The sequence below is a fragment of the Oncorhynchus kisutch genome, linkage group LG6, assembly GCF_002021735.2.
Source record: "Oncorhynchus kisutch isolate 150728-3 linkage group LG6, Okis_V2, whole genome shotgun sequence".
In the NCBI taxonomy this organism is placed as follows: domain Eukaryota; kingdom Metazoa; phylum Chordata; class Actinopteri; order Salmoniformes; family Salmonidae; genus Oncorhynchus; species Oncorhynchus kisutch.
In genome coordinates, this window is record NC_034179.2 from 49,715,878 (window position 1) to 49,741,841 (window position 25,964).

General features: G+C 41.7%; 1 protein-coding gene across 15 annotated transcripts in view; it reads right to left on the reverse strand.

Annotated features, from left to right (window-relative positions):
* The window catches only part of LOC109892939 (disks large homolog 2), a 195,740-nt gene that overhangs the window by 26,340 nt on the left and 143,436 nt on the right, over window positions 1–25,964 (reverse strand). For 11 of the 15 annotated variants that reach the window (XM_031826844.1, XM_031826847.1, XM_031826845.1 and 8 more), the window contains 3 exons: window positions 18,439–18,498; window positions 17,015–17,170; window positions 7,328–7,484 (listed from right to left, as the gene is read on the reverse strand). In XM_031826844.1, the coding sequence (XP_031682704.1) occupies window positions 7,328–7,484; window positions 17,015–17,170; window positions 18,439–18,498 (373 nt within the window). The remainder of the gene's footprint in view (window positions 1–7,327; window positions 7,485–17,014; window positions 17,171–18,438; window positions 18,499–25,964) is intronic. The other 4 variants (XM_031826850.1, XM_031826852.1, XM_031826849.1 and 1 more) reach the window with 1 other exon arrangement.

The following is a 25,964-nucleotide window of genomic DNA, read 5'->3' on the forward strand; positions in this document are numbered from 1 at the left end:
GTGTGTGTGTGCCTGTGTGCTTACTATTCAATGCCTGTCTGACAGTGTGACGTGAAGAGACTGGGAAGTGGGAGGGAAAGTGAGAGACTGAGGGAAAGACTACGTGCCTGAGAGTACATGCCTGAGAGAAAGAGGGAACAAGTTATTCTTAGACATGTAAATCAGGCCAGAGCTGAAATGCACCTTAACTGCCTACTCTGATCAAGTTGCCAGGGCAGGGGCATCAGAAAGGCTATTGTAGGGTATGTCTCAAGTTTTGAGGGAGCGTTCAATTGGCATGCTGACTGCAGGAATGTCCACTAGAGCTGTTGCCAGAGTTTCATTTTCATTTCTCTACTATAACCTGCCTCCAACTTCATTTTTGAGAATTTGGCAGTACGTCCAACCGGCCTCACAACCGTAGGCCAGTGCATTGCGTCGTGTGGGTGAGCAGTTTGTTGATGTCAATGTTGTGAACCCAGTGCCCATGGTGGCAGTGGGGTTACGGTATGGGCAGGCATAAGCTATGGACAATGAACACAATTGCATTTTATTGATGACAATTTGAATGCACAGAGATACCGTGATGAGATCCTGAAGCCCATTGTCGTGCCATTCATCCGTCACCATCACCTCATGTTTCAGTATGACAATGCACAGCCCCATGTTGCAAGGATCTGTACACAATTCCTGGAAGCTGAAAATGTCCCAGTTCTTCCATGGCCTGCATACTCACCAGACATGTCACCCATTGAGCATGTTCGGGATGCTCTGGATCGATGTGTACGACATTGTGTTCCAGTTCCCGCCAATATCCAGAAACTTTGTACAGCCATTGAAGAGGAGTGGGACAACATTCCACAGTCCACAATCAACAGCCTGATCAACTCTATGCAAAGGAGATGTGTCAAGCTGCACGAGGCAAATAGTGGTTACATTTTCTGATACACGCCCCTACCTTTTTTTAAGGTCTGTGACCAACAGATACATATCTGTATTCTCAGTCATGTTAAATCCATCGATTAGGGTCTAATGAATTGATATAAATTGACTGCTTTCCTTATTTGAGGTGTAACAGTAAAATCTTTGAAATTGTTGCATGTTGCATTTATATTTTTGTTCAGTATAAATGTATTTGAGTGTTTACCAGCATTTGTAACTTGAGTCAGATAATTATCTGTACAAAAAAAGTGTATCTGATATTACTTGTGGAATATAAAAAATACTCGCTTTACGTATATCTTCCAGTTTCTTGAAATACCTTGCAAATGCAACCTATTTCGTACTGGTCCCCCGTGGGAATCAAACCCACAACCATAGCATTGCAAGCACCATGCTCTACCAACTGAGCCACATCATCACAAACCACTTCATGTCTCAGTGTACTCAATTACCGTATTGTGTCTTGTTTTTCTTCATGGTGATGGTAAGTCTACAGGTACAAACCTAGATGACCAGCCTATGTACAACAAGTAATGTACATTTACATTAAGAGGTTTGTAAGAATGGCAAATTAATACAGCACAAAAAAGTGGTTGTTTCCATGTTATTTGACCAAGAAAAATATAAAATATGATGTGGATGTTTTATGTCTTTGCCCATAACTTTGCACCATGTGATGAAACGTTTTTAAGGACAGGGCCTTTTTCTATCTGGATTCTATTCGAAAGACAATCGCAGAGAAAGGGACAGGGCAACACTGTTACAATTCCAACTATTGATTCTTGCAAGAGCAAAGCTGAGATGGTGAATTCTTCATTTTTTTCTGTCGAGCTGCTTGACGTCTATGTCAGTCCTCTAATACTAGTAAAGGCCCAGTACACTGCATTTGTGAAAAAATATATCTTTCAAAAAAGGGTGTCAAGAACTGCGTCGCTGTTGGGTTTTTCAAAATATTAGGAACACCTTCCTAAAGTTTTGTTGCAACCCCTTTTGCCCTCAGAACAGCCTCAATTCGTCAGGGCAGAGAATCTACAAGGTATTGAAAGCGTTTCCACAGGGATGCTGGCACATGTTGACTCCAATGTTTCCCACAGTTGTGTCAAGTCGGCTGGATATCATTTGGGTGTTGGACCATTCTTGATACACACAGGAAACTGTTGAGTGTGAAAAACCAAGCAGCGTTGCAGTTCTTGACACACTCAAACTACACTATAACCATACCCCGTTCAAATGCAATTCTCTTTAGTCCTGCCCATTCACCCTCTGAATGGCACACATAAGCCATGTCTCAAGGCTGAACAATCCTTCTTCAACCTGTCTCCTCCCCTTCATCTACACTTGATTTGAAGTGGATTTAACAAGTGACATCAATAAGGGATTATACCTTTCAACTGGATTCACCTGATCAGTTAGTCATGGAAAGAACAGATGTTCCTAATGTTTTGTACAATCAGTGAAAATAATCCAAAAATAGTGAAATTATCAAGGTAAAATAAATAAATAATGATGTTCTTTAAAAAAAAAACATATGAGTAATGAGACAAACATTGCAATAGTTGGTCAACATGTTGTTCATTTATAGCCTCAAAGGCTCCAGATATACGATGCCAGAATGTGTTTGCACGCACATGTGTATACTGTATGTTTGTACATAAAGTGCCTTCGGAAAGTATTCAGACCCCTTGACGTTTTCTACATTTTGTTACGTTATTATTCTAAAATGGATAAAATACAACATTTTCCTCATCAATCTACACACAATTGGCCATTTTTGCACATGCGCACATTCAACAAGTAGGCTATACGTTAACGACAGTAGGCCAAAAAGGTGTTAGAAGATGTTAACGTTCGATTACAAGCATTCGATTTTGCAATGGCATAGGCCTACATTATTTTGGATTCGTGTGCCCATGAGAACTGTTTTCACGGTGAAACATCATGAAGTGTTACGTCAGCATAGTTACACTTGCAGTGCCTCTTCCGAGATCTCCAAGATCCATGATTCATTGCATTCTTGGGCACAGGGACTATAGCGGTTTGCTTGAAACATCTACAGTACATTTGACTTTCCACATTTTGTTAGGTTACATACAGCCTTATTCGAAAATGAATTAAATAATTTTTTCCCACATCAATCTACAAGCACTATCCGCTAACGACAAAGCGAAAACAGGTTTAAATGTTTTTTGTGCAAATGTATTAAAAATAAAAAAGATACCTTATTTACATAAGTATTCAGACCCTTTGCTATGAGACTCGAAATTGAGCTCCGGTGTATCCTGTTTCCATTGATCATCCTTGAGATGTTTCAACAACTTGGAGTCCACCTGTGGTAAATTCAATTGATTGGACAGTTGACAGTGGATGTCAGAGCAAAAACAAAGCCATGAGGTCGAAGGAATTGTCCGTAGAGCTCCGAGACAGGGTTGAAGGTCCCCAAGAACACAGTGGCCTCATTTTGGAACCACCAAGACTCTTCCTAGAGCTGGCCACCCAGCCAAACAGAGAAATTATGGGAGAAGGGCCTTGGTCAGGGAGGTGACCAAGAACCCGATGGTCACTTTGATACAGCTCTAGAGTTCCTCTGTGGAGATGGTAGAACCTTCCAGAAGGACAACCATCTCTACAGCACACCAATCAGGCCTTTATGGTAGAGTGGCCAGACGGAAGCCTCTTCTCAGTAAAAGACACGTGTTAACCTTTTGTAAACTAGGGGGCAGTATTTTCATTTTTTGATAAAAAACGTTCCCGTTTTAAACAGGATATTTTGTCACGACAAGATGCTCGACTATGCATATAATTGACAGCTTTGGATAGAAAACACTAACTTTTCCAAAACTGCAAAGATATTGTCTGTGAGTGCAACAGAACTGATGTTACAGGCGAAACCCAGATAAAAATCCAATCAGGAAGTGCCCCATATTTTGAAAGCCCTGCATGCCAATGACTCCTTATATGGCTGTGAATGGGCTACGAATGAGCTTACGTTTTCTACCTATTCCCAAAGGTGTCTACAGCATTGTGACGTCATTTTACGCATTTATGTTGAAGAATAGCCGCAAGGGACCACATTGAGCAAGCGGTCACATGATGGCTCCCGCAGAAAATCTTGCGTAAAGTACTGAGGTAGCCATTATTCCAATCACTTCTAATGAGAAACCAATTGTCCTGACGGATATATTATCGAATAGATGTGTGAAAAACACCTTGAGGATTGATTCTAAACAACGTTTGCCATGTTTCTGTCGATATTATGGAGCTAATTTTGAAAAAAGTTTGGCGTTGTAGTGACCATTTTCCGGTCGATTTCTCAGCCAAATGTGAAGAACAAACGGGAGCTATTTCGCCTAAAAAAAAAATATTTTTGGAGAGAAGAAACATTTGCTATCTAACTGGGAGTCTCCTGAGTGAAAACATCCGATGTTCTCCAAAGGTAAATGATTTAATTTGATTGCTTTTCTTATTTTCGTGAAAATGTTGCCTGCTGCTAGCAGGGCATAACGCCATGCTAGGCTATGATAAACTTACACAAATGCTTGTCTAGCGTTGGCTACACAGCATATTTTGAAAATCTGAGATGACAGTGTGATTAACTGAGATGACAGCTGTGTCTCAATATATTTCATTTGTGATTTTCATGAATAGGAACATTTTCTAGGGATATTTATGTCCGCTGTGTTATGCTAATTAGTTTGAGGCGATGATTACGCTCCCGCATGCGGGATTGGTAGTATCAAGCAAGGCTGCAGGCCCAGACGGCATCCCCAGCCGCGTCCTCAGAGCATGCGCAGACCAGCTGGCTGGTGTGTTTACGGACATATTCAATCAATCCTTATCCCAGTCTGCTGTTCCCACATGCTTCAAGAGGGCCACCATTGTCCCTGTTCCCAAGAAAGCTAAGGTAACTGAGCTAAACGACTACCGCCCCGTAGCACTCACTTCCGTCATCATGAAGTGCTTTGAGAGACTAGTCAAGGACCATATCACCTCCCCCTTACCTGACACCCTAGACCCACTCCAATTTGCTTACCGCACAAATAGGTCCACAGACGATGTAATCTCAACCACACTGGACACTGCCCTAACCCCTCTGGACAAGAGGAATACCTATGTGAGAATGCTGTTCATCAACTACAGCTCAGCTTTTAACACCATAGTACCCTCCAAACTCGTCATCAAGCTCGAGACGCTGGGTCTCGACCCCGCCCTGTGCAACTGGGTACTGGACTTCCTGATGGGCCGCCCCCAGGTGGTGAGGGTGGGTAACAACATCTCCACCCCTCTGATCCTCAACACTGGGGCCCCACAAGGGTGCGTTCTGAGCCCTCTCCTGTACTCCCTGTTCACCCATGACTGCGTGGCCATGCACGCCTCCAACTCAATCATCAAGTTTGCGGACGACACTACAGTGGTAGGCTTGATTACCAACAACGATGAGACGGCCTACAGGGAGGAGGTGAGGGCCCTCGGAGTGTGGTGTCAGGGAAATAACCTCACACTCAACGTCAACAAAACAAAGTAGATGATTGTCGACTTCAGGAAACAGCAGAGGGAGCACCCCCCTATCCACATCGATGGGACAGTAGTGGAGAGGGTAGTAAGTTTTAAGTTCCTCTGCGTACACATCACGGACAAACTGAATTGGTCCACCCACACAGACAGCGTTGTGAAGAAGGCGTAGAAGTGCCTCTTCAACATCAGGAGGCTGAAGAAATTCAGCTTGTCACCAAAAGCACTCACAAACTTCTACAGATGCACAATCGAGAGCATCCTGTCGGGCTGTATCACCGCCTGGTACGGCAACTGCTCTGCCCACAACCGTAAGGCTCTCCAGAGGGTAGTGAGGTCTGCACAACGCATCACCGGGGGGGGGGGGGGGGGACTACCTGCCCTCCAGGACACCTACACCACCCGATGTCACAGGAAGGCCATAAAGATCATCAAGGACAACAACCACCCGAGCCACTGCCTGTTCACCCTGCTATCATCCAGAAGGCGAGGTCAGTACAGGTGCATCAAAGCAGGGACCGAGAGACTGAAAAACAGCTTCTATCTCAAGGCCATCAGACTGTTAAACAGCTACCACTAACATTGAGTGGCTGCTGCCAACACACCGACTCAACTCCAGCCACTTTAATAATGGAAATTGATGTGAAATATATCACTAGCCACTTTAAACAATGCTACTTAATATAATGTTTACATACCCTACATTACTCATCGTATATGTATATACTGTACCCTATATCATCTACTACATCTTTATGTAATACATGTATCACTAGCCACTTTAAACTATGCCACTTTGTTTACATACCCTACATTACTCATCTCATATGTACAGTGCGGCAAAAAAGTATTTAGTCAGCCACCAATTGTGCAAGTTCTCCCACTTAAAAAGATGAGAGGCCTGTAATTTTCATCATAGGTACACTTCAACTATAACAGACAAAATGAGAAAAGAAAATCCAGAAAATCACATTCTAGGATTTTTAATGAATTTATTTGCAAATTATGGTGGAAAATAAGTATTTGGTCACCTACAAACAAGCAAGATTTCTGGCTCTCACAGACCTGTAACTTCCTCTTTAAGAGGCTCCTCTGTCCTCCACTCGTTACCTGTATTAATGGCACCTGTTTGAACTTGTTATCAGTATAAAAGACACCTGTCCACAACCTCAAACAGTCACACTCCAAACTCCACTATGGCCAAGACCAAAGAGTTGTCAAAGGACACCAGAAACAAAATTGTAGACCTGCACCAGGCTGGGAAGACTGAATCTGCAAAAGGTAAGCAGCTTGGTTTGAAGAAATCAACTGTGGGAGCAATTATTAGGAAATGGAAGACATACAAGACCACTGATAATCTCCCTCGATCTGGGGCTCCACGCAAGATCTCACCCCGTGGGGTCAAAATGATCACAAGAACGGTGAGCAAAAATCCCAGAACCACACGGGGGGACCTAGTGAATGACCTGCAGAGAGCTGGGACCAAAGTAACAAAGCCTACCATCAGTAACACACTACATCGCCAGGGACTCAAATCCTGCAGTGCCAGACGTGTACCCCTGCTTAAGCCAGTACATGTCCAGGCCCATCTGAAGTTTGCTAGAGAGCATTTGGATGATCCAGAAGAAGATTGGGAGAATGTCATATGAAACCAAAATAGAACTTTTGGGTAAAAACTCAACTCGTCGTGTTTGGAGGACAAAGAATGCTGAGTTGCATCCAAAGAACACCATACCTACTGTGAAGCATGGGGGTGGAAACATCATGCTTTGGGGCTGTTTTTCTGCAAAGGGACCAGGACGACTGATCCGTGTAAAGGAAAGTATAAGTGTGTGTGTATATGTAGAAACATTATCAGTATAAATATCATTATGTGCGTCTGTAGGGGTAAACTCACCGACAGGATCTGGTCTCCCCTCCGCAGCTCTCCGCTTAGGTCGGCGGGCCCTCCCGCCAGGATGAAGGAGACAAAGATGCCCTCTCCGTCCTCCCCACCCACGATGTTGAATCCCAGGCCTGTGGAGCCCTTGTGGAGGACCATCCTCCTGGGATCCCTGTACAAACAGGTCAGATAGTACATCAGCTCAGCATCCGAGTCCGAGGGGCTCAGCATCTTGACTATCCGTCCGGCAGAGAAGAAAGAGAATCACACACACAAGCAGATAGACGCGGGGGCACGTAGAGCGCGCCTAGGCACAGTACAGAGATGGCAGAGGCCCAAAGGAGCATTGTGCTCTACTTAAATCATTGTCCCATTTCTGACTGGTTTCCTGGAGACGAGGAGCCTGCACATGAGCATGAGGTCACAAGTGTGCATGTATGCACGCACGCACGCAGGCACACACACACACACATTCACACATAGCCATGTATGAAGACCGAGAGCTAGCATCTGCCACCAGCTCCCACTGGGAGTCAAATAGCAATCAGGACATTGAGGACACCTTCCTCAAGGACTCTTTGGAGAGATGAGACTTATTTTCCCTGTAGTGCCACCAATCTACTCTGAAGGGAACGCTGTCGCTGTCAAACCAACAAAATGATATAGTTAATATTGTATGTAAAGTAAGGCTAGAAGGTTCGGAGTCCCTTGCCAGGTGTCTTTTTGAGTTGCTTGAGAACAGTAGGAGACTATATGTCTAAAGACAGATGAAGTCTGGAAATCATGTTATAGGGATCGATAGCAATGAGTCTCAGAGTGAGAGCGCTGATCTAGGACAAGGTCCCATGTAATCTTATTCATTGTGCTCTAATGGTTAAAACTGATCCTATATCAGCACTTCTATGCTGAGATGCTTGATACTGTACATATACATTGTCACTGACCTAGTTGCAAAGTGCTGCGCTGTGGGTTGTAGGTTCCCGCTTAGACAGACTGTTGTGACAGGCCTAACACTTGTTACATAACAATAGATTGCCATCTACTGGGGGGTTAAAGGAACACTTCACTGATTTTTAACATCATTCAGCACCATACGACTATGTGTGAAAATGTCACCTTTGAATATGAAGTAAATAAATCTGTGAAATACTGCTTTAAAATAATTGGGTAAAGCAGTGACACCCAAAAACATTTAAGGTGTGTCTCAAACAATTTCTGAAATAAGGTTAGGGTACGACATTGTCCGAGCATAGTGATTAGTAAGTTTTCCTATAATACAAGGGGAGTTTCTCAATTTAGGGGTGGTTCTCAATTGGGTTAAGTCTGTCCTCTCCTCGACTCCTGCATCCTCCTCTCTTCCGTGAGCTGGAAACCGATAAGTGGTCGAAAAGTGTGTCAACTTGTTAGTAGGTGAACGGAGAAGTATGCTATTCTACTGATATCCATTGGCAGAGGTCACACAAGAGTATTCTCCCACCTGCTAGCACGGAAGTGTCTTGAAATCTTTTGATGTCTCCTCGATTACGTTTGACCATTTTCAAAAGCAGGCGAGGAGAGTACGGAGGAGAGGACGCAAGGAGTCGAGCAAAACCAATTGATTCTCTCATTGCCTACCACAAATCTGAACTGTGAATAGAGCAGACAAATTCTAATCTGGACCATTTTCTTTCAATCTAATGGGCTGGCACGATAATTGGATAATCGATTAAGGATGAAGACAGTCATGAAATTCAAATAACCGTCAAAACCACAAAAAAAAAACATATATATATATATATATATATATATATATACTGTGGGGAGAACAAGTATTTGATACACTGACAATTTTGCAGGTTTTCCTACTTACAAAGCACGTAGAGGTCTGTAATTTTTATCATAGGTACACTTCAACTGTGAGAGACTAAAACAACTAAAACAAAAATTCAGAAAATCACATTGTATGATTTTTAAGTAATTAATTAGCATTTTATTGCATGACATAAGTATTTGATCACCTACCAACCAGTAAAAATCCAGCTCTCACAGACCTGTTAGTTTTTCTTTAAGAAGCCCTCCTGTTCTCCACTCATTACCTGTATTAACTGCACCTGTTTGAACTCGTTACCTGTATAAAAGACACCTGTCCACACACTCAATCAAACAGACTCCAACCTCTCCACAATGGCCAAGACCAGAAAGCTGTGTAAGGACATCAAGGATAACATTTTAGACTTGCACAAGGCTGGGATGGGCTACAGGACAATAGGCAAGCAGCTTGGTGAGAAGGCAACAACTGTTGGCTCAATTATTAGAAAATGAAAGAAGTTCAAGATGACAGTCAATCACCCTCGGTCTGGGGCTCCATGCAAGATCTCACCTCATGGGGCATCAATGATCATGAGGAAGGTGAGGGATCAGCCCAGAACTACACGGCAGGACCTGGTCAATGACCTGAAGAGAGCTGGGACCACAGTCTCAAAGAAAACCATTAGTAACACACTACGCCGTCATGGATTAAAATCCTGCAGCGCACGCAAGGTCCCCCTGCTCAAGCCAGCGCATGTCCAGGCCCGTCTGAAGTTTGCCAATGACCAACTGGATGATCCAGAGGAGGAATGGGAGAAGGTCATGTGGTCTGATGAGACAAAAATAGAGCTTTTTGGTCTAAACTCCACTCGTCGTGTTTGGAGGAAGAAGAAGGATGACTACAACCCCAAGAACACCATCCCAACCGTGAAGCATGGAGGTGGAAACATCATTCTTTGGGGATGCTTTTCTGCAAAGGGGACAGGACGACTGCACCGTATTGAGGGGAGGATGGATGGGGCCATGTATCGCGAGATCTTTGCCAACAACCTCCTTCCCTCAGTAAGACCATTGAAGATGGGTTGTGGCTGGGTTTTCCAGCATGACAACGACCCGAAACACACAGCCAGGGCAACTAAGGAGTGGCTCCGTAAGAAGCATCTCAAGGTCCTGGAGTGGCCTAGCCAGTCTCCAGACCTGAACCCAATAGAAAATCTTTGGAGGAAGCTGAAAGTCATATTGCCCAGCGACTGCCCCGAAACCTGAAGGATCTGGAGAAGGTCTGTATGGAGGAGTGGGCCAAAATCCCTGCTGCAGTGTGTGCAAACCTGGTCAAGAACTACAGGAAACGTAAGATCTCTGTAATTGCAAACAAAGGTTTCTGTACCAAATATTAAGTTCTGCTTTTCTGATGTATCAAATATTTATGTCATGCAATAAAATGCAAATTAATTACTTAAAAATCATACAATGTGATTTTCTGGATTTCTGTTTTAGATTCCGTCTCTCACAGTTGAAGTGTAACTATGATAAAAATGACAGACCTCTACATGCTTTGTAAGTAGGAAAACCTGCAAAATCGGCAGTGTATCAAATACTTGTTCTCCCCACTGTATATATAATTATTTTTAGTTTAAAATTGTATTTATTTCTAAAAATGTCCTTCATATTTAAGTCAGAAACTTTACCCAAAAGCAGAAAAGTAAAAGTAAGCCTGATTTACAGCCCACAGGAAGGAGGAGAGGAGACAAAAGGAGAGCCAGTTTTAGAATGTTGTGTTGTGGAATAATCAGCTGACTGAAAAAGGGAAATCCAGGCATTCAAAAAGATGACGTGCGACTGAGTCAGTTTCTGTGGTAACGTGATGGAACTGTGTTGCTCCTTGCTGTAGCCAACTCAAACGATTAGAACGGCGACCGCTGTCATTTGGCTGACAAATAATCTTGACCGTCACAGCCCTACCTCTAATCGGGGACTGCAGTACCAGCAGTAATCCGGACCCTCAGGCTCGGATTTGGAAACCCCTGCAATAGCGCATCTATAAAACAAAATAGAGCACGTAAAGTAAAAGAACAAAGCGCGGTCCACGCCACTTGTTTTGGTATACAGCTGAGGGCAGGGCCAACCATCAGTGTCTGCATGGAGTAACCTGCCAGCACCCAACAGAGGGTTGCTTCTAAAATGTAACACTAGATGGCAACCAAACTCCAGATGGCATCTGAATGTCCTTTAATGTAGCACAAAAGCTTCAACTGAACTTGAAATACAGCCATGTACTTAAAATCTTCTTAATGTAGCTAATAATATTGGTTGGGATATAATTATATCCATGGAAATGGGGATATATACATGTTCTGTGCTTAGACCAGCTTTGAGAATACGCTGAGTGGGAAAAACATTAATAACTAATATTAGGTTACATGGACTCTCCACGATGTTGAAAGCTTTCCACAAGGATGCTGGCCCATGTTGATTCCAATCTTTCCCACAAGTTGGCTGGATATCCTTTAGGTGGTGGACCATTCTTGATACACACGGAAAATTGTTGACCGTGGAAAATCCTGGCAGCATTGCAGTTCTTGACACAAACCGGTGCGCCTGGCATCTACTACCATACCCTGTTCAAAGGCACTTAAATATTTTGTATTTTCCCTTCACCCTCTGAATAGCACACATACACAATCCATGTCTCTTAAATATCCTCCTTTAACCTGTCTCCTTCATCTACACTGATTTGAAGTGGATTTAACAAGTGATGTCAATAAGGGATCATAGCTTTCACCCGGATTCACCTGGTCAGTCTATGTCATGGAAAGAGCAGGTGTTCTTAATGATTTGAGAGACAATGAGCATGGTTGACCCGGTTGCTAGGAATAACAAGCTGCCTTCACCACTCTCATTAATAATAATACTACATGTATTACATTTGTAAAGTGATTTTCAATATACAAGAACAATCTCAAAGTGAATAAAATAGACATATATATATATTTTTTAAATAAACAAATATGTCTGACCATATCAACAACAATCAAAGTCTGGGAGGAAGGATAGGCCTGTTGATAGAGATGAGTCTTAAGGACTGCTTTCAAAGCTCCAACAGTCTGAACAGCTTGGAGACTATCTGGAAGGGAGTTCCATAGGTGTGGTGCACGGGAGGAAAAGGGCACGGTAGACGCACCCTTTTAAAAGGCGATTGAGATGCATTCAAATCAGAGATTGTTATTGGACAAGTTCAGGTAGTCCTTCCTGTTTCGGCTGTTTTCTTCCATTTGGTTTCTAGTGAATACGACCCTGATTACATTATGCTTCTGTGAGAATACACATGGTATTTAAGCCAGGGTTGTTAATAAATCATTTGAGTGGGCCCTTGCCCTCCCAGTGTCCCCAAAGGCCCCCCCTGTGACAGCAACACAGACAGCTGAAACACATTGATATGGAGAGAGGAACGGTCAGGTAGCTGGAGGCCCACCAGAGGCCATTCTAGGCTAGGACACAGGGAGGTGGCCTACAGTCAAAATGCTAATGCTAACATGGTTCTGTAAAATCTATTCAGCACACCAGCAATAGCTAATTTAGTATTTGCGGCACCAAGGCAACCACAGGCATCTCACCGTAATCATGTGGGCGAATGAGAAAACAGAAAATTCGTTGTGAATTCCACCTCTCTCTGGGTAAGCTCAGACAACCAATTCCGCCTATGCATTAAGCATGCTCCATGAAGTGCCTCTCTCTTCTTGCCTCATTATTTCATGTCACCTTTCGTTAGGCTCTCCCAGAATCTTTGTACTCATGCATCCCTTTGATATTTAAGTGTTAAAATCTGAAAATGTCGTAAGGAGAATGCTATGAAAGTGAGAAGCAAACCGCCATTTTGGATAGACTGCTGGGTAGATTACAGAGCATATCTACGGCATATGTGCTTTGCTTCAACATTTCATATGTCCAGAAAAAGTTTATTTTCAACCTTCCTGCAAAAGTTAACGAATGTTAATTGGTCTGATATTCTGTATAACCTTTGTGCAACAAGTGAAAATATAAATTCTGACAGAAATATAACTCAATTTACAGCAATCGCATAATGAGTGTGCTCAACACAGTTTAGAAATAGAATTATTGCTATTGACTGTGGGTGGGCTTCCTCTATCAGCATACAGCCACTCATTTTCTGCGAGCGAGAGTGCGAGAGAGCGAGAAATATAAATACAACCCATGTTTATTTATTTTCCCTTTTGTACTTCTACTATTTGCATATTGTTATAAACACTGTAAACAGCCATAATATAACGTTTGAAGTGTCTCTATTCTTTAGAAACTTTTGTGAGTGTAACGTTTACTGTTCATTTCTGATTGGTTATTTCACCTTTGTGTATTATCTATTCCACTTGCTTTGGCAATACAATACATTTCCCATGCCAATAATTCCCATTGAATTGAGAGAGTGAGAGCCACAGTCGGTGAGCATTAGGTAGTAATCAGTTATATTGTGGAGCAAGCTAGCACAAGGCATGAGGGGTTCAACTAGAATTTCTTTTTTTTTTATGTGGAGGTCCAAGAATCTGTTCAATGGTCATTTCAATTCTTCATATTTACACATTGTTTCTTGAAGAATATAACGAATTATAACCACGACTGCCTTCCTGCTCTGCATAAGTGTGACTACTTTATTCTGCAAAGCGATGTCAACACTGGTCAAAATAACGTTGTGTGATTTCCATTCGAGTTGTTATAGCAAAAACAACACTGTACACAGGAACATGACCATGTCCAGATGCTCTAAGTACTTGTGTTTTCTCACTCAACTTACTCAATTTACAGCAGAATGAATGACGAAAACAAAATCCTTTGAGAAATGCTTGGAACTGCACACACCCTTGCATTCTAGAGTAGGTTTTAAAGAGACAGTTTGATTATTCTCTGCTCCCTCTGAGAAGTCGTCTCACAATACCACAGCGTTCTTAGGTTGGAACTGGATTACGAGAATGGAAGAGGCAGTGCACTCGGCTCACAACAGAGGGAATGCAAATTGAAACGGAGATGAGGCAATCCGAAACACAGTGTGCGTCCCAAACGCGCACCTTCTTTCCAACATAGGGTATTACTTTTGACCTATAGGCCCTTGTCAAAAGTAGTGCACTGTATAGGGAATAGGGTGCGATTTGGGACGTAACCACTGGAAACACACTGCCTTCTAGTTAATTAGGGTCCAGACAAAGAAGTATTTATGCCTACCAATGAGTAATTAGACAAAACGTTCCCCTTTAACAAAAGAAATGATTAAATACTAATATGTTCTAATACTCAAAGTCTTTGTAAAAGGAGACGGTAGCTAAGGCTCCTTATTAAAACATAAAAATATCTCATAAAAACATTATTATTAAGGTCAAATGGACTAATAAATTCTGGGCTCCGGGGTGAAGTTTCCCCTAGTTAGAGATCTAGAATCAGGTTCCCTTCCCCTAACCCAAACTATATCTATTAGTGAGGAAAATGCCAAACTGACCCAAGGTCAGCATCTAAGGGCAGCTTCACCCTACAGTACATCGATACATTATGCCAGCTACACTTGAGCAATCAATAAAGACTTATTGAATACCACATTTAATGGCTCTCTTTATGCATCTCAGTAACCAGTGTTTGACACATCAAGCATAGGGAAAGTCATCGAAATGTATTCAATTTCAGTCGGCACATCCAGAGCGAATCTATGAAGATCATTCCATCCGTATTTGTCAATTCAAGCCAAAAGCATTTGTGTGGTATGATACAAATGGCACAGACTGAAACCAAGTGAAGCAATATCCTGACAAATAGTTGAAAAAAAAATAATCATCCGATTTATAAAATCATATCTTTGTTTTATCCACATGACCAGACAGTGGTAAAGACCTGCGGTAGTGTGCTTCATCTGGAAGACTCTTCAACTAGCAAGCTCTGCAATGACCTGCATAGTTAACAGCAGGCCAATTCATTCAAATATTAAAGTAGTCAAGGGACTCCACGTAATGATGCTGGAAGGCAGGGTTTGCCAAGTGCCCAGTCTCATGGCTGGTGCTGACCCACTCGCCAGAGCAACTTTGTCTGCCTTTCCTCTGTTAAGGAGCAACACGGCATCCCAAATGTAGCATCAGACTGAAATGATCACTTGACTCAAAAACATATTTTTTTTGTATTTTGTTCATTAATCCACTGTTGATATGGTCTCACAAACATATTCTTGTCAGCAGTTACGTTTTCAAAACTTTCAGTAAAAAGCTACAAATGATGATGATGATAAATGCATTATATGATGCAAAACACATTACACTTTTTTATTGAAAGTGCTCTCTCTTGACTTTACTGCTGACATGCACCATTTTTGGAGACCGTATCAACAGTGGACTAATGAGCAAAATACTAAAGACGTTTTTTTTTTTTGAGCAAAGTTATCCTTTTAAATGCCTTAACGTTCAATGTATCTTGTCCTCTGTTCACATTCCATTAGCCTGGTCCAACTTCAACAATATGGATGACGCACATTTGAACTAATCTGGTCCGAATAGCATGCACTTTAACACCTCATGCCTTATTCATGGTTACCAATCACATCCCAGCTCTGTTGATTGTACGCACAGATACGTTGCTCATGCAGAAATGATAAACAAGCTGAAATAATAAATAAGCCCCGCACAAACGAGATAAAGATGGCAAAGTGCTGTTACTAGGAAAAAGAGCAAACAATCAATAAAAGACTAACTATTGTATGCTTTACCACTAACAGAATCTTGATCATTATCATATAAAACAGCACCTCAATACTTATTTTTCAATTGATGCAAAAGGAGTCTACTGCTGTTCTTGTTGATGTAATATCTATATTCTTTTTTGTATTATAATTATTTGTATAATAACTCCCACGGAGGCCAATTAGGAACTACTTTAGTTTTCATAACATAATGCAGATCATTGACATTCTAAACAAACAAGCAAAACTTAACGAAGGGTGGAGGCCATCCTGATCCTGAAGGGAAATAGTGCTTGAGGGCTCAATTATAATATGTTCAGGGAGAGCTAAGAAAGAGATCTATTGTCAAGCAATCTGAGATTTTGTATATCTAATATATATGACCAGTGAAATCACATCTGGCCCCTTCACGTTGCGATCACACTGACCCCCGGCTTCAGAAAAAGTGTAAAGGCATCTGGTGCGTTAAGTGCGCTTGATTGTGTTTGAGTGTGTCTGAGTAGCTGCTATAGGCTTCAACATACCACTTAAAAAAAATAAAAAAATACCCTGACACTTTTAGAGAAAACACATTCACTTATAACAACACTGCCCGTCTTCAGGGGGGGGGGGGGGGGGGGTGTCCAAATGTTTTTGCGAAAGGCCAGCAGGTTTGGACTAGATCAGACCCCCTGGAGTGAGAGGGAGCCGAAGGGAGGAGAGGCATGCAGGTTTAGAAGAGCGAGACCCTCTGGAAACGAGTGACAAAGTGAGGATAGGAAGAGAGTAGGGGGCGTGGATAGACAGGTAGGAGAGGCATGCAGGCTTAGAAGAGTGAGATCCTTTGGGAACGAGTGAGAAAGTGAGGATAGGAAGAGAGTAGGGGGCGTGGATAGACAGGTAGGAGAGGCATGCAAGGCTTAGAAGAGTGAGATCCTTTGGGAACGAGTGAGAAAGTGAGGATAGGAAGAGAGTAGGGGGCATGGATAGACAGTTAGGAGAGGCATGCAAGGCTTAGAAGAGTGAGATCCTTTGGGAACGAGTGAGTGTGTGTGAGGATAGGAAGATAGACAGTTAGGAGAGGCATGCAAGGCTTAGAAGAGTGAGATCCTTTGGGAACGAGTGAGTGTGTGTGAGGATAGGAAGAGAGTAGGGGGCATGCCATGCCCTGCAATACAATGCAAAGCTATGCCATGCAGCGGGTAGAATACCTGGTGATCTCGGAGTCAGGGAGCAGGCCTAAGTGATAGTGAGGGAAGGGTATGGAGTGGAGGAGGCTTTTGTCACACTCCATGGGGGAATAGCAGCGGGGAGAAGGTGTTTTGTCACACAGTTTGTTCACAGTGCTGTAAACTGGCTCAGGAGGCCTGGGGGTAGGAGAATAGAGCAGAGAGAGTGGTTAGTACAGAGAGTAGGAGGAGACAGAGACAGAACAGAACAGAACAGAGGGACAGAGAGACACAGAACAGAATAGACAAATAACACCTATGTTATGGGAGTGGAAAAGGAAAAATTAAACCTTGGTTTATAAAGCATTTACATGTGCACTCAGGCTTTTGTTGTTTTACATGCAAAACACCTACTGTTACATGTATTTTTTTTTTCATTTAGAATTTGGATTCCACAAAAATATCAGCACTCAATCCCCCCCCTCCATGCTGTCGGCATGGACTTCCACTTCACTAGTTTCAAGTTTCAACTTCACTACACGCCAAGCTAACATTACCGCTCCAGTGAGTTTTCCATCTGCTTTACCTTTGACTATAAGCAAAAAAAGGTCAAACTTGTTTTTTAGTATGAAACAAAGTGATTTGCACCATGATAGTACCAGTAAAGGAAAGCCTACTACCATCAGTATGGGGTGGTAGCCAGAGACAACATATGCGGGAACTAAAATCTATATTAATTACTGAACAATCTGAAAATCTTTACGCTTCATTTTTTTTATTTTTTTTTATCATCAATTTTGTCAATGGGCATTCCGAGTATGCACATCACTAAAGTGGCCTTGTGGTTAGTGTCCGCCCTCAGATTGGAAGGTTGGGAGTTCGATCCCCGGCCGAGTCATACCAAAGACAAAAAAATGGGACCCAAAGCATCTCTGCTTGGCACTCAGCATTAAGGATATAGGTTGAGGGTAAGGCCCTGCAATAGACTAGCGTCCTGTTCAGGGGGTGTACCTATACATAAAGCTGCTACAGGAACAGGAGATGGGTGCAGGAGCCTATGAGCCACTCCGGCTACTTACTTACATCACTAAAGCCCGCTTAGGGCAAAAAGAGGCCGCTTTGAAAGGAAACTGATATGAGAACTGTAACAGGGATCCATATTCAGACAGCACACATGAATTACTTTTTTTTATATACTTGAGCTTAGGAAACTGAGCAAAACATAAATAATGCCTCTTAATGCCATAATCCCTCTTTTTTTAAAACTCAAATTAAATCACACTGACAGATTACAGTGAAGTTTATTGGTCATTTTTGCACTTTGCACAATTCTTTTGCACACGTATATGTATGTTACCCACTGCACACTCTGTCTTGCATTAGAGCATAAAATGAGGACAAAGATGTATCACAGATGGAATGGGAGGTCAAACATGAGGGTCAGCAGTCATTTTGAAATGTCTCACCTCAACTGGAAGTGCTGCGAATCAAACCTGTGACCCTCTCCGTCATCTATTGAGGCATTTCTGATTGGGGAAGAGATGAGACCAACAAAGGAAGTGCAATAACAGAGTCAGAATCAGAGTGGCAATACGAAGGAAAACTGCAAAAAGGATCAGAATTGACATGGTTTTATTAATTAGAATTACGAATAATAATAGCTTTATACTTTGTATGCATTTAGCATAAAAGCCAAAACGAAGACAGAGCATGCATATGTGTTCTTTGTCTTTGACACAACAAACAGTTGGACGCATGCTACAGAGGATGACACAAAGTGTTTGATCAGGGAGAAATGTTTGATAAAGAAATAAATTCCTTACAATAGAGACTACAAACGGGACCACCATAATGCATTTCGAAAATTACAAAGTCCTCATTGCCAAAGGTTCATTATTGATATGGCTCAATTACCCAACCGTGGGACAGACTATGTTTGTTCCCACACTCGGGACTCTGACTCTCTATTGGTTACATAGACTTTTAGCCTCCCATCCTATTCTAACCACCTCTCGCTGGCTTTGTATTGTTGTTACCTAATGAAATTGCTGTACAATATGATCTTGTTGCCATCTAATGCACATTCAGATGTCATAAATCAGCAGTGCAGAGCTCTCCCTGTTCTCTGCCATGCCCTGATTCTATTACTGTTGATGACATTTGTAAATGTGCATGTACACCCTGGCCCATCTACTGTTGCTAGCCCCAATTCTGACTTGTGCTCTGATATCTGTTTCACTGATTTCTGCTCTCGTATAAGCGTATTACCTAAAATGGATAAACTGAAAGTGTGGGTTCACAGCTCCAATCCAGATGTGTTTGTTATTACTGAGACGTGGTTAAGGAAGAATGTTTTGAATACTGGTGTTAACTTTTCTGGTTATAATCTTTTTCGGCAAGACAGATCTTCCAAAGGTGGTGGAGTGGCAATCTTTACCAAGGATCACCTTCAATGCTCGGTTGTCTACACCAAGTCTGTTCCCAAACATTTTGATTTGCTGGTTTTAAGCATTCAACTTTCAAATACCTCTTCGTCGGCTGTTGCTGGGTGTTATCGTCCACCATCAGCACCGGCCTGTACCCTACCTGTCCTAAGCTCTCTCCTGGCCCCTTACACTAAGTCTGAATTTGTCCTGTTTGGTGACCTAAACTGGGACATGCTTAAACCACCTGACCAAGTCCTAATACAATGGGACTCCCTAAATCTTTCTCAGATTATTACCAATCCCACAAGGTATGACTCCAAACACCCAGAAAAGGCTACTCTCCTCAACTTTATCCTCACAAATAATCCTGATAGGTACCAGTCTAGTGTTTTCTGTAATGACCTTAGTGACCACTGTTTTACAGCCTGTGTTCATAATGACTGCTCAGTGAAACAACCTGTCCTGTTTTGCCATAGACCCTTGCTGAAAAACTTCAATGAGCAGGCCTTCCTTCATGACATGACCTCTGTAAAATGGTATAGAATCAGCTTGATCCCTTCTATCGAAGATGCTTGTGCATGCCTGAAGGCAGTCACTGAATCTGAGGTGCTAAAGGAGCTCCTTAAACTTGACCCAAAAACTAGACCCTTTCTTCTTTAAGGTTACTGCCCCTATCATCGTCAAGCCTATCTCTGACCTTTTTAACCTGTCTCTCCTTTCTGGGGAGGTTACCTTTGCTTGGTTTGTCCTTTATTTAAAGGGGGAGATTGAGCTGATCCTAACTGTTATAGGCTATTTCTATTTTGCCCTGTTTATCAAAAGTGTTGAAAAAACTTGTCAATAATCAACTGACTGGCTTTCTTGATGTCTATAGTATTCTCTCGGGTATGCAATCTGGTTTCCGCTCAGGTTATGGATGTGTCACTGCAACCTTAAAGGTCCTCAATGATGTCACCATTGCCCTTGATTCTAAGCAATATTGTGCTGGTATTTTTATTGATGTGGCCAAAGCTTTTGATACTGTAGACCATTCCATTCCTGTGGGAGATCCTTAAATTTGGAGTATTAGTGTCTCTGAGGGGTCTTTGGGCTGGTTTGCTAACTACCTCTCTCAAAGAGTGCAGTGTATTAAGTCAGAAAATCTGCTGTCTCAGCCACTGCCTGTCACCAAGGGACTAACCCAAGGCTCGATCCTAGGCCCCACACTCTTCTCAATTTACATCAACAACATTGCTCAGGCTGTAGGAAGCTCTCTCATCCATTTATATGCAGATGATACAGTCTTATACTCAGCTGGCCCCTCCCTGGATTTTGTGTTGAATGCTCTACAACAAAGCTTTCTTAGTGTCCCAAGCTTTCTCTACCCTTAACCTTGTTCTGAACACCTCCAAATCAAAGGCCATGTGGTTTGGTAAGGAGAATGCCCCTCCTCCCACAGGTGTGATTACTACCTCTGAGGGTTTAGAGCTACAAGTACTTGGGAGTATAGCTAGATGGTGAACTATCTTTCTCTCAGCAAATATCAAAGCTGCAGGCTAAAGTTAAAGTTGTACCATGTTTTGCTGCTGCCATGTTGTGTTGTCATGTGATGCTGCCTTGTTGTCTTAGGTCTCTATGTAGTGTTGTGTTGTCTCCCTTGTTGTGATGTGTGTTTTGTCCTATATTTGTATAGTATTGGGTTTTTTAAAATCCCAGGCCCCTGTCCCCGCAGGAGGCCTTTTACTTGTTGGTAGGCCGTCAGGGTAGCCTAGTGGTTAGAGCGTTGGACTAGTAACCGAAAGGTTTCATGTTCAAATCCCCGAGCTGACAAGGTACAAATCTGTCATTCTGCCCCTGAACAGGCAGTTAACTCACTGTTCCTAGGCCGTCATTGAAAATAAGAATTTGTTCTTAACTGACTTGCCTAGTTAAATAAAGGTAAAATAAAAAATAAAAATTGTAAATAAGAATTTGTTCTTAACCGATTTGTCTAGTTAGATACATTTTTAAACAAATAGCACCTTAAGTTGAAATAAGTAACGATTTGTGCGCAGTATCTGTCCATTATGTGAGCATTTATATAATGGACAAATGTGTGTGCCGTTTATATTTTCTAATACACTTTATGTGCAGTCCTATTAAGAAAGTTGTTGTGGAGTGTACAGACGTGCACGTATCATTCACAGTGTATAAGTGTGAACGTGTGTGATGCTCCATTGGTTGCAGGGCTGCATTAGCCATTCTTTTTGCTCCTGCCGATGAAACCAGTGTGGATGGATATAAGCCCTGCCCTGCTCAGTGGCCCACTTTCTATCTCTCCCCGTACTACGCTCCCTCACCACCCCACCCCCTACTACCCCCACTTCGTGTCGCATGGCCCAGGCTCGTGATGCCTCTACTTGGCCACAGCTCTGAGCATGCCGCAGTACAGCACAGACCCAGATCTCGCTCTCCTCCTGCTGCTACGCTCCTGCACTCTCTAAGCTCACTTCTCTGAGTCTAATTGATGAAATACGATCCGATCACAGCTCCCAGCTAGCTTCTTCTTGTATAATTCCTATCAAGACACAATGAAGGGTGCCTTGATGGGAAAAGTAAGCCCCACTATAAATTTATTATTTTTCTACATTTTCCATTTACCGAATGATGGCCATAATCCCAATTTTTCCCAGTCCATAGACTACCCCTCTTATTAAAGAGCACCTTTATACCAAGTCTCCACAGCCTCATGGTTTTTACCCATTCAAGTGCAGCAGCTCATTGTTTTTAATTGCCTCATGTGTCATGAGTTCATATCCCCGAGCTGACAAGGTACAAATCTGTCGTTCTGCCCCTGAACAGGCAGTTAACCCACTGTTCCTAGGCCGTCATTGAAAATACAAATTTGTTCTTAACTGACTTGCCTAGTTAAATAAAGGTAAAAAAAACGAGTAAGGTGCCTTAAAGCCACAGTTAAACTGACTACGACCACTCTTCAGCTGCTTCTGTAGCCAGCTTTAGTGAAATATTGAAATCAAACATCAACTTAAATGTCTAATGTATTACAGACCCATACATTTGAGGCCCATTCACCGTCTTTGTAGGCCACAAGTAGATTGCATGTTGTGCTTTACGTTAACAAACTGTTATTTCAAGTATTGTTTGTCTAATCTCATTTAAACAGAGCAGAGATAGTGACACTGTCACGATCGTCTGAATGAATGGACCAAGGCGCAGCGTACTTAGAGTTCCACATGTTTAATAAATATGAAACTCACCAAAAACAATACAGAAGAAAATGAAACGTAATGTTCTGGGCTGCTCACAGGCAGCTACACAAAAACAAGATCCCACAAAAACCCAGTGGGAAAAGGCTGCCTAAATATGATCCCCAATCAGAGACAACTGCTGCCTCTGATTGGGAACCATACCAGGCCAACATAGAAATAATAAAACTAGACTACCCACCCATGTCACACCCTGACCTAACTAAAATAGAGAATAAAAAGGATCTCTAGAGTCAGGGCGTGACAGACACTGACTGTAGATGCAGTTGAGATCCGCTATCCCATGGCTGAGGCTGGTCTTGCGGGTATCTCCGCAGCCTGCAGCACATACAGTGAGCTCCAAAAGTATTGGGACAGTGACAAATGTTCTTGTTGTTTTGGCTCTGTATTCTACGTCTTTAGATTTCAAAATTATACAATGACTATGAGGTTAAACCCAGAGACCACCAAAGAAAATCCTTATTTCCAATACAAACTGAAGAGATTAAATCAGAAGATCATACAAATGATTGTAAAATGAAATAAAAGAAAGAAAAAATATATATATATATTTTTTAAATCCTTATGCTTTCTTTGAAGGCCCAGAAGGCCCTCCCACTTCCCCACAGCATATACAGTAAGTGAATTTGTTCCAAAACTTTTAGTCCCCTAAAATGGGAGGGACTATGAAAATAACTGGTGTAATTTCTAAATGGTTCACCTGATACGTATGAAAATACCCTCAATTTAAAGTTGACAGTCTGCACTTTAACATCATAGCAATTGTACTATTTCAAATGCAAAGTGCTGTAGTACAGAGCCAAAACATTTGTTACAGTCCTAATACTTTTGGAGCTCACTGTATACACCACCAGCATGGCTATGAATCACAGCCCCAATGCTATTCTACATCTCCCTCTCTGTCTCCCCACTCATTTCATGCTATTCCTGTCTGAATAGATAGTCTGTCCTGAGGGGTGCTTTCTCCTGCTGGGGGCTCATTTAATTACGGCTGCATCCCACATCCCAAATGGCACCCTATTCCCGGGCTCTGGTCAAAAGTAGTGCCCTATGTAAGGAATAAGGTGCCATTTGGGACGCATCCTACATTTGTTGAGCCGTGTCACAGTATCAAAGCCAGCCAAGCATGCTGTCAGCTGCAGAGGCACACAGATTGGCAGCCATTCAGGGCCAAACGCGTGCTCAGTTTCTGTCAGCTACACATCTCGCCAATTGGTCTGACAGAAACACAGAAGGATTTGGCAGACAGCAGGCGTGACCTGTCGTTACTATTTGCAGCGACTGAATCAGCAAGTCCTTGTGCGTCTACTTTACAGAGCGCCTACCTGGGCATTGAGGACAGACTTATAATAATAATAATAAATCCCATTTAGCCAACGAGGCTAATAAATCCCATTTAGCCAACGAGGCAATTTATAGATTTATACTGCGATAACTTTGTCTGTGAGGTGTAAATGGACTTATTTTATAACACCTTTGTACAGTATGTGATGGTTAGTGCTGAGCTATTTTACCGAATTGTAGGCAGTGGTGGAAAAGTACTCAATGAAAGATACCTTAATAGAAAATGACTCAAGTAAAAGTGCAAGTCACCCAGTAAAATACTACCTGAGTAAAAGTTTTAAAAAATTGGTGTTAAATATACTTAAGCATAAAAAGTAAATGTAATTGCTAAAATATACTTAAGTATCAAAAGTAAAAGTACGAATAATAAAACATTCCTTATATTAAGCAATTTTCTTGTTTTAGTTTTATCTACGGATAGCCAGGGTCACACTTCAACACACAGAAATCATTTAAAAACAAAGCATTTGTGTTTAGTGAGTCCGCCAGATGAGAGGCAGTAGGGATGACCAGGGATGTTCTCTTGATAAGTGTGCGAATTGGACCATTTTCTGTCCTGCTAAGCATTCAAAATGTAACGAGTACTTTTGGGTGTCAGGGAAAATGTATGGAGTACATAATTCTCTTTAGGAATGTAGTGAAGTAAAAAATGTTAAAAATTTAAATGGTAAAGTACAGATACCCCCCAAAAATACTTAAGTTGTACTTTAATGTATTTTATTTTTCATTATTTAAAACAACTAATTGACGATTTCATTGCGCACATTACACATTTCTCTAGATAAATTAGATCAAGCCCGAACTGTGCAATGTAGTAAGGAGTTGTAGTTTCCAACAGGCCAATATTCTACATACAGCGCAGAAAGTGGTAATTGACTACAAAGACCACAATCCATTGCGCATCTACTTGTCCAGTCTGTGTGTTTTTTTTCACCTGCTACATTAGGCTGACACAGAGAAGGTGACAGAAGAATGTGTGATTGAGTGGGAGAGAGCAGTTACTTTGCGAGGTATCTCTACCTGAAAATACATGATCTAAGTGATTGATAGCTGGTATTCAGCAGGCATACAAGTATGCCTTATTTACTCCGAAGAACTACTAAAATAGAGATTATGTGAGATGACTAAATGGAATAATAAAATAAAACTACAATACACAACTGAAAAATGTTTTTAAAGTAAAGTAATGTGAATAAATGATGGTTGATAAGTGATAAGCACTACCATTCACTGTCATCATTGGACTTTCATTGTTTTATTCTGTGTTCCAGCATTCAAACCACATAATGCATAGTGCTTTTAACGTAAAATAAATCAACCAAAATTGAAAACCGTGATTATTTTTTAATGATCGAACTAAAACAAAACCAATTTCAAAAAGCACTAATCACTCACAACTAGTGATGGCACTACACGTGTCAGCAATGGAGGTTATCAAAATTGTTGTTGAATGAATTTCCCATTAATTTACAGATTCTGGTAATGCTATATTTCCCATGAACCTGTCAACAATGGTGTTTACATATTTTTTTTTTTACTCTGTGAACAAAAGATGACTTTATACACGAACAAAAAAAGTAGAGAAAAGCACTGCATTAGGCCCTTTATAGTACCAAGATCAATGAATCCCCAAGGGAGAGATCTCAAACATGAACCAAAACTGAAAATTGTGATTTCTTAAGATTTTTTAAATGTTTTAATCTTAATTTCATCTAAGGCAAAAAACTATTTGGATGTTCCATATAGCTATGTTGGCACTGCTGGATTCTAGCTTGAAATATATACTTATTCATGCTACTATACTAGAACTACTTTACATGTATAATGTTATTGTTAAATCTCATGGGTCTTATGGAGTGGGCCAAAGGGTACCAGTCTGATTTCAGTCACTGATAAAGTTAGATAGCAGTGGATTAGGGAGGAATGAGGAATGTGGGCCGAGGTCAGGTCAGACGAAGTGACAAGGAGAAGTTATAT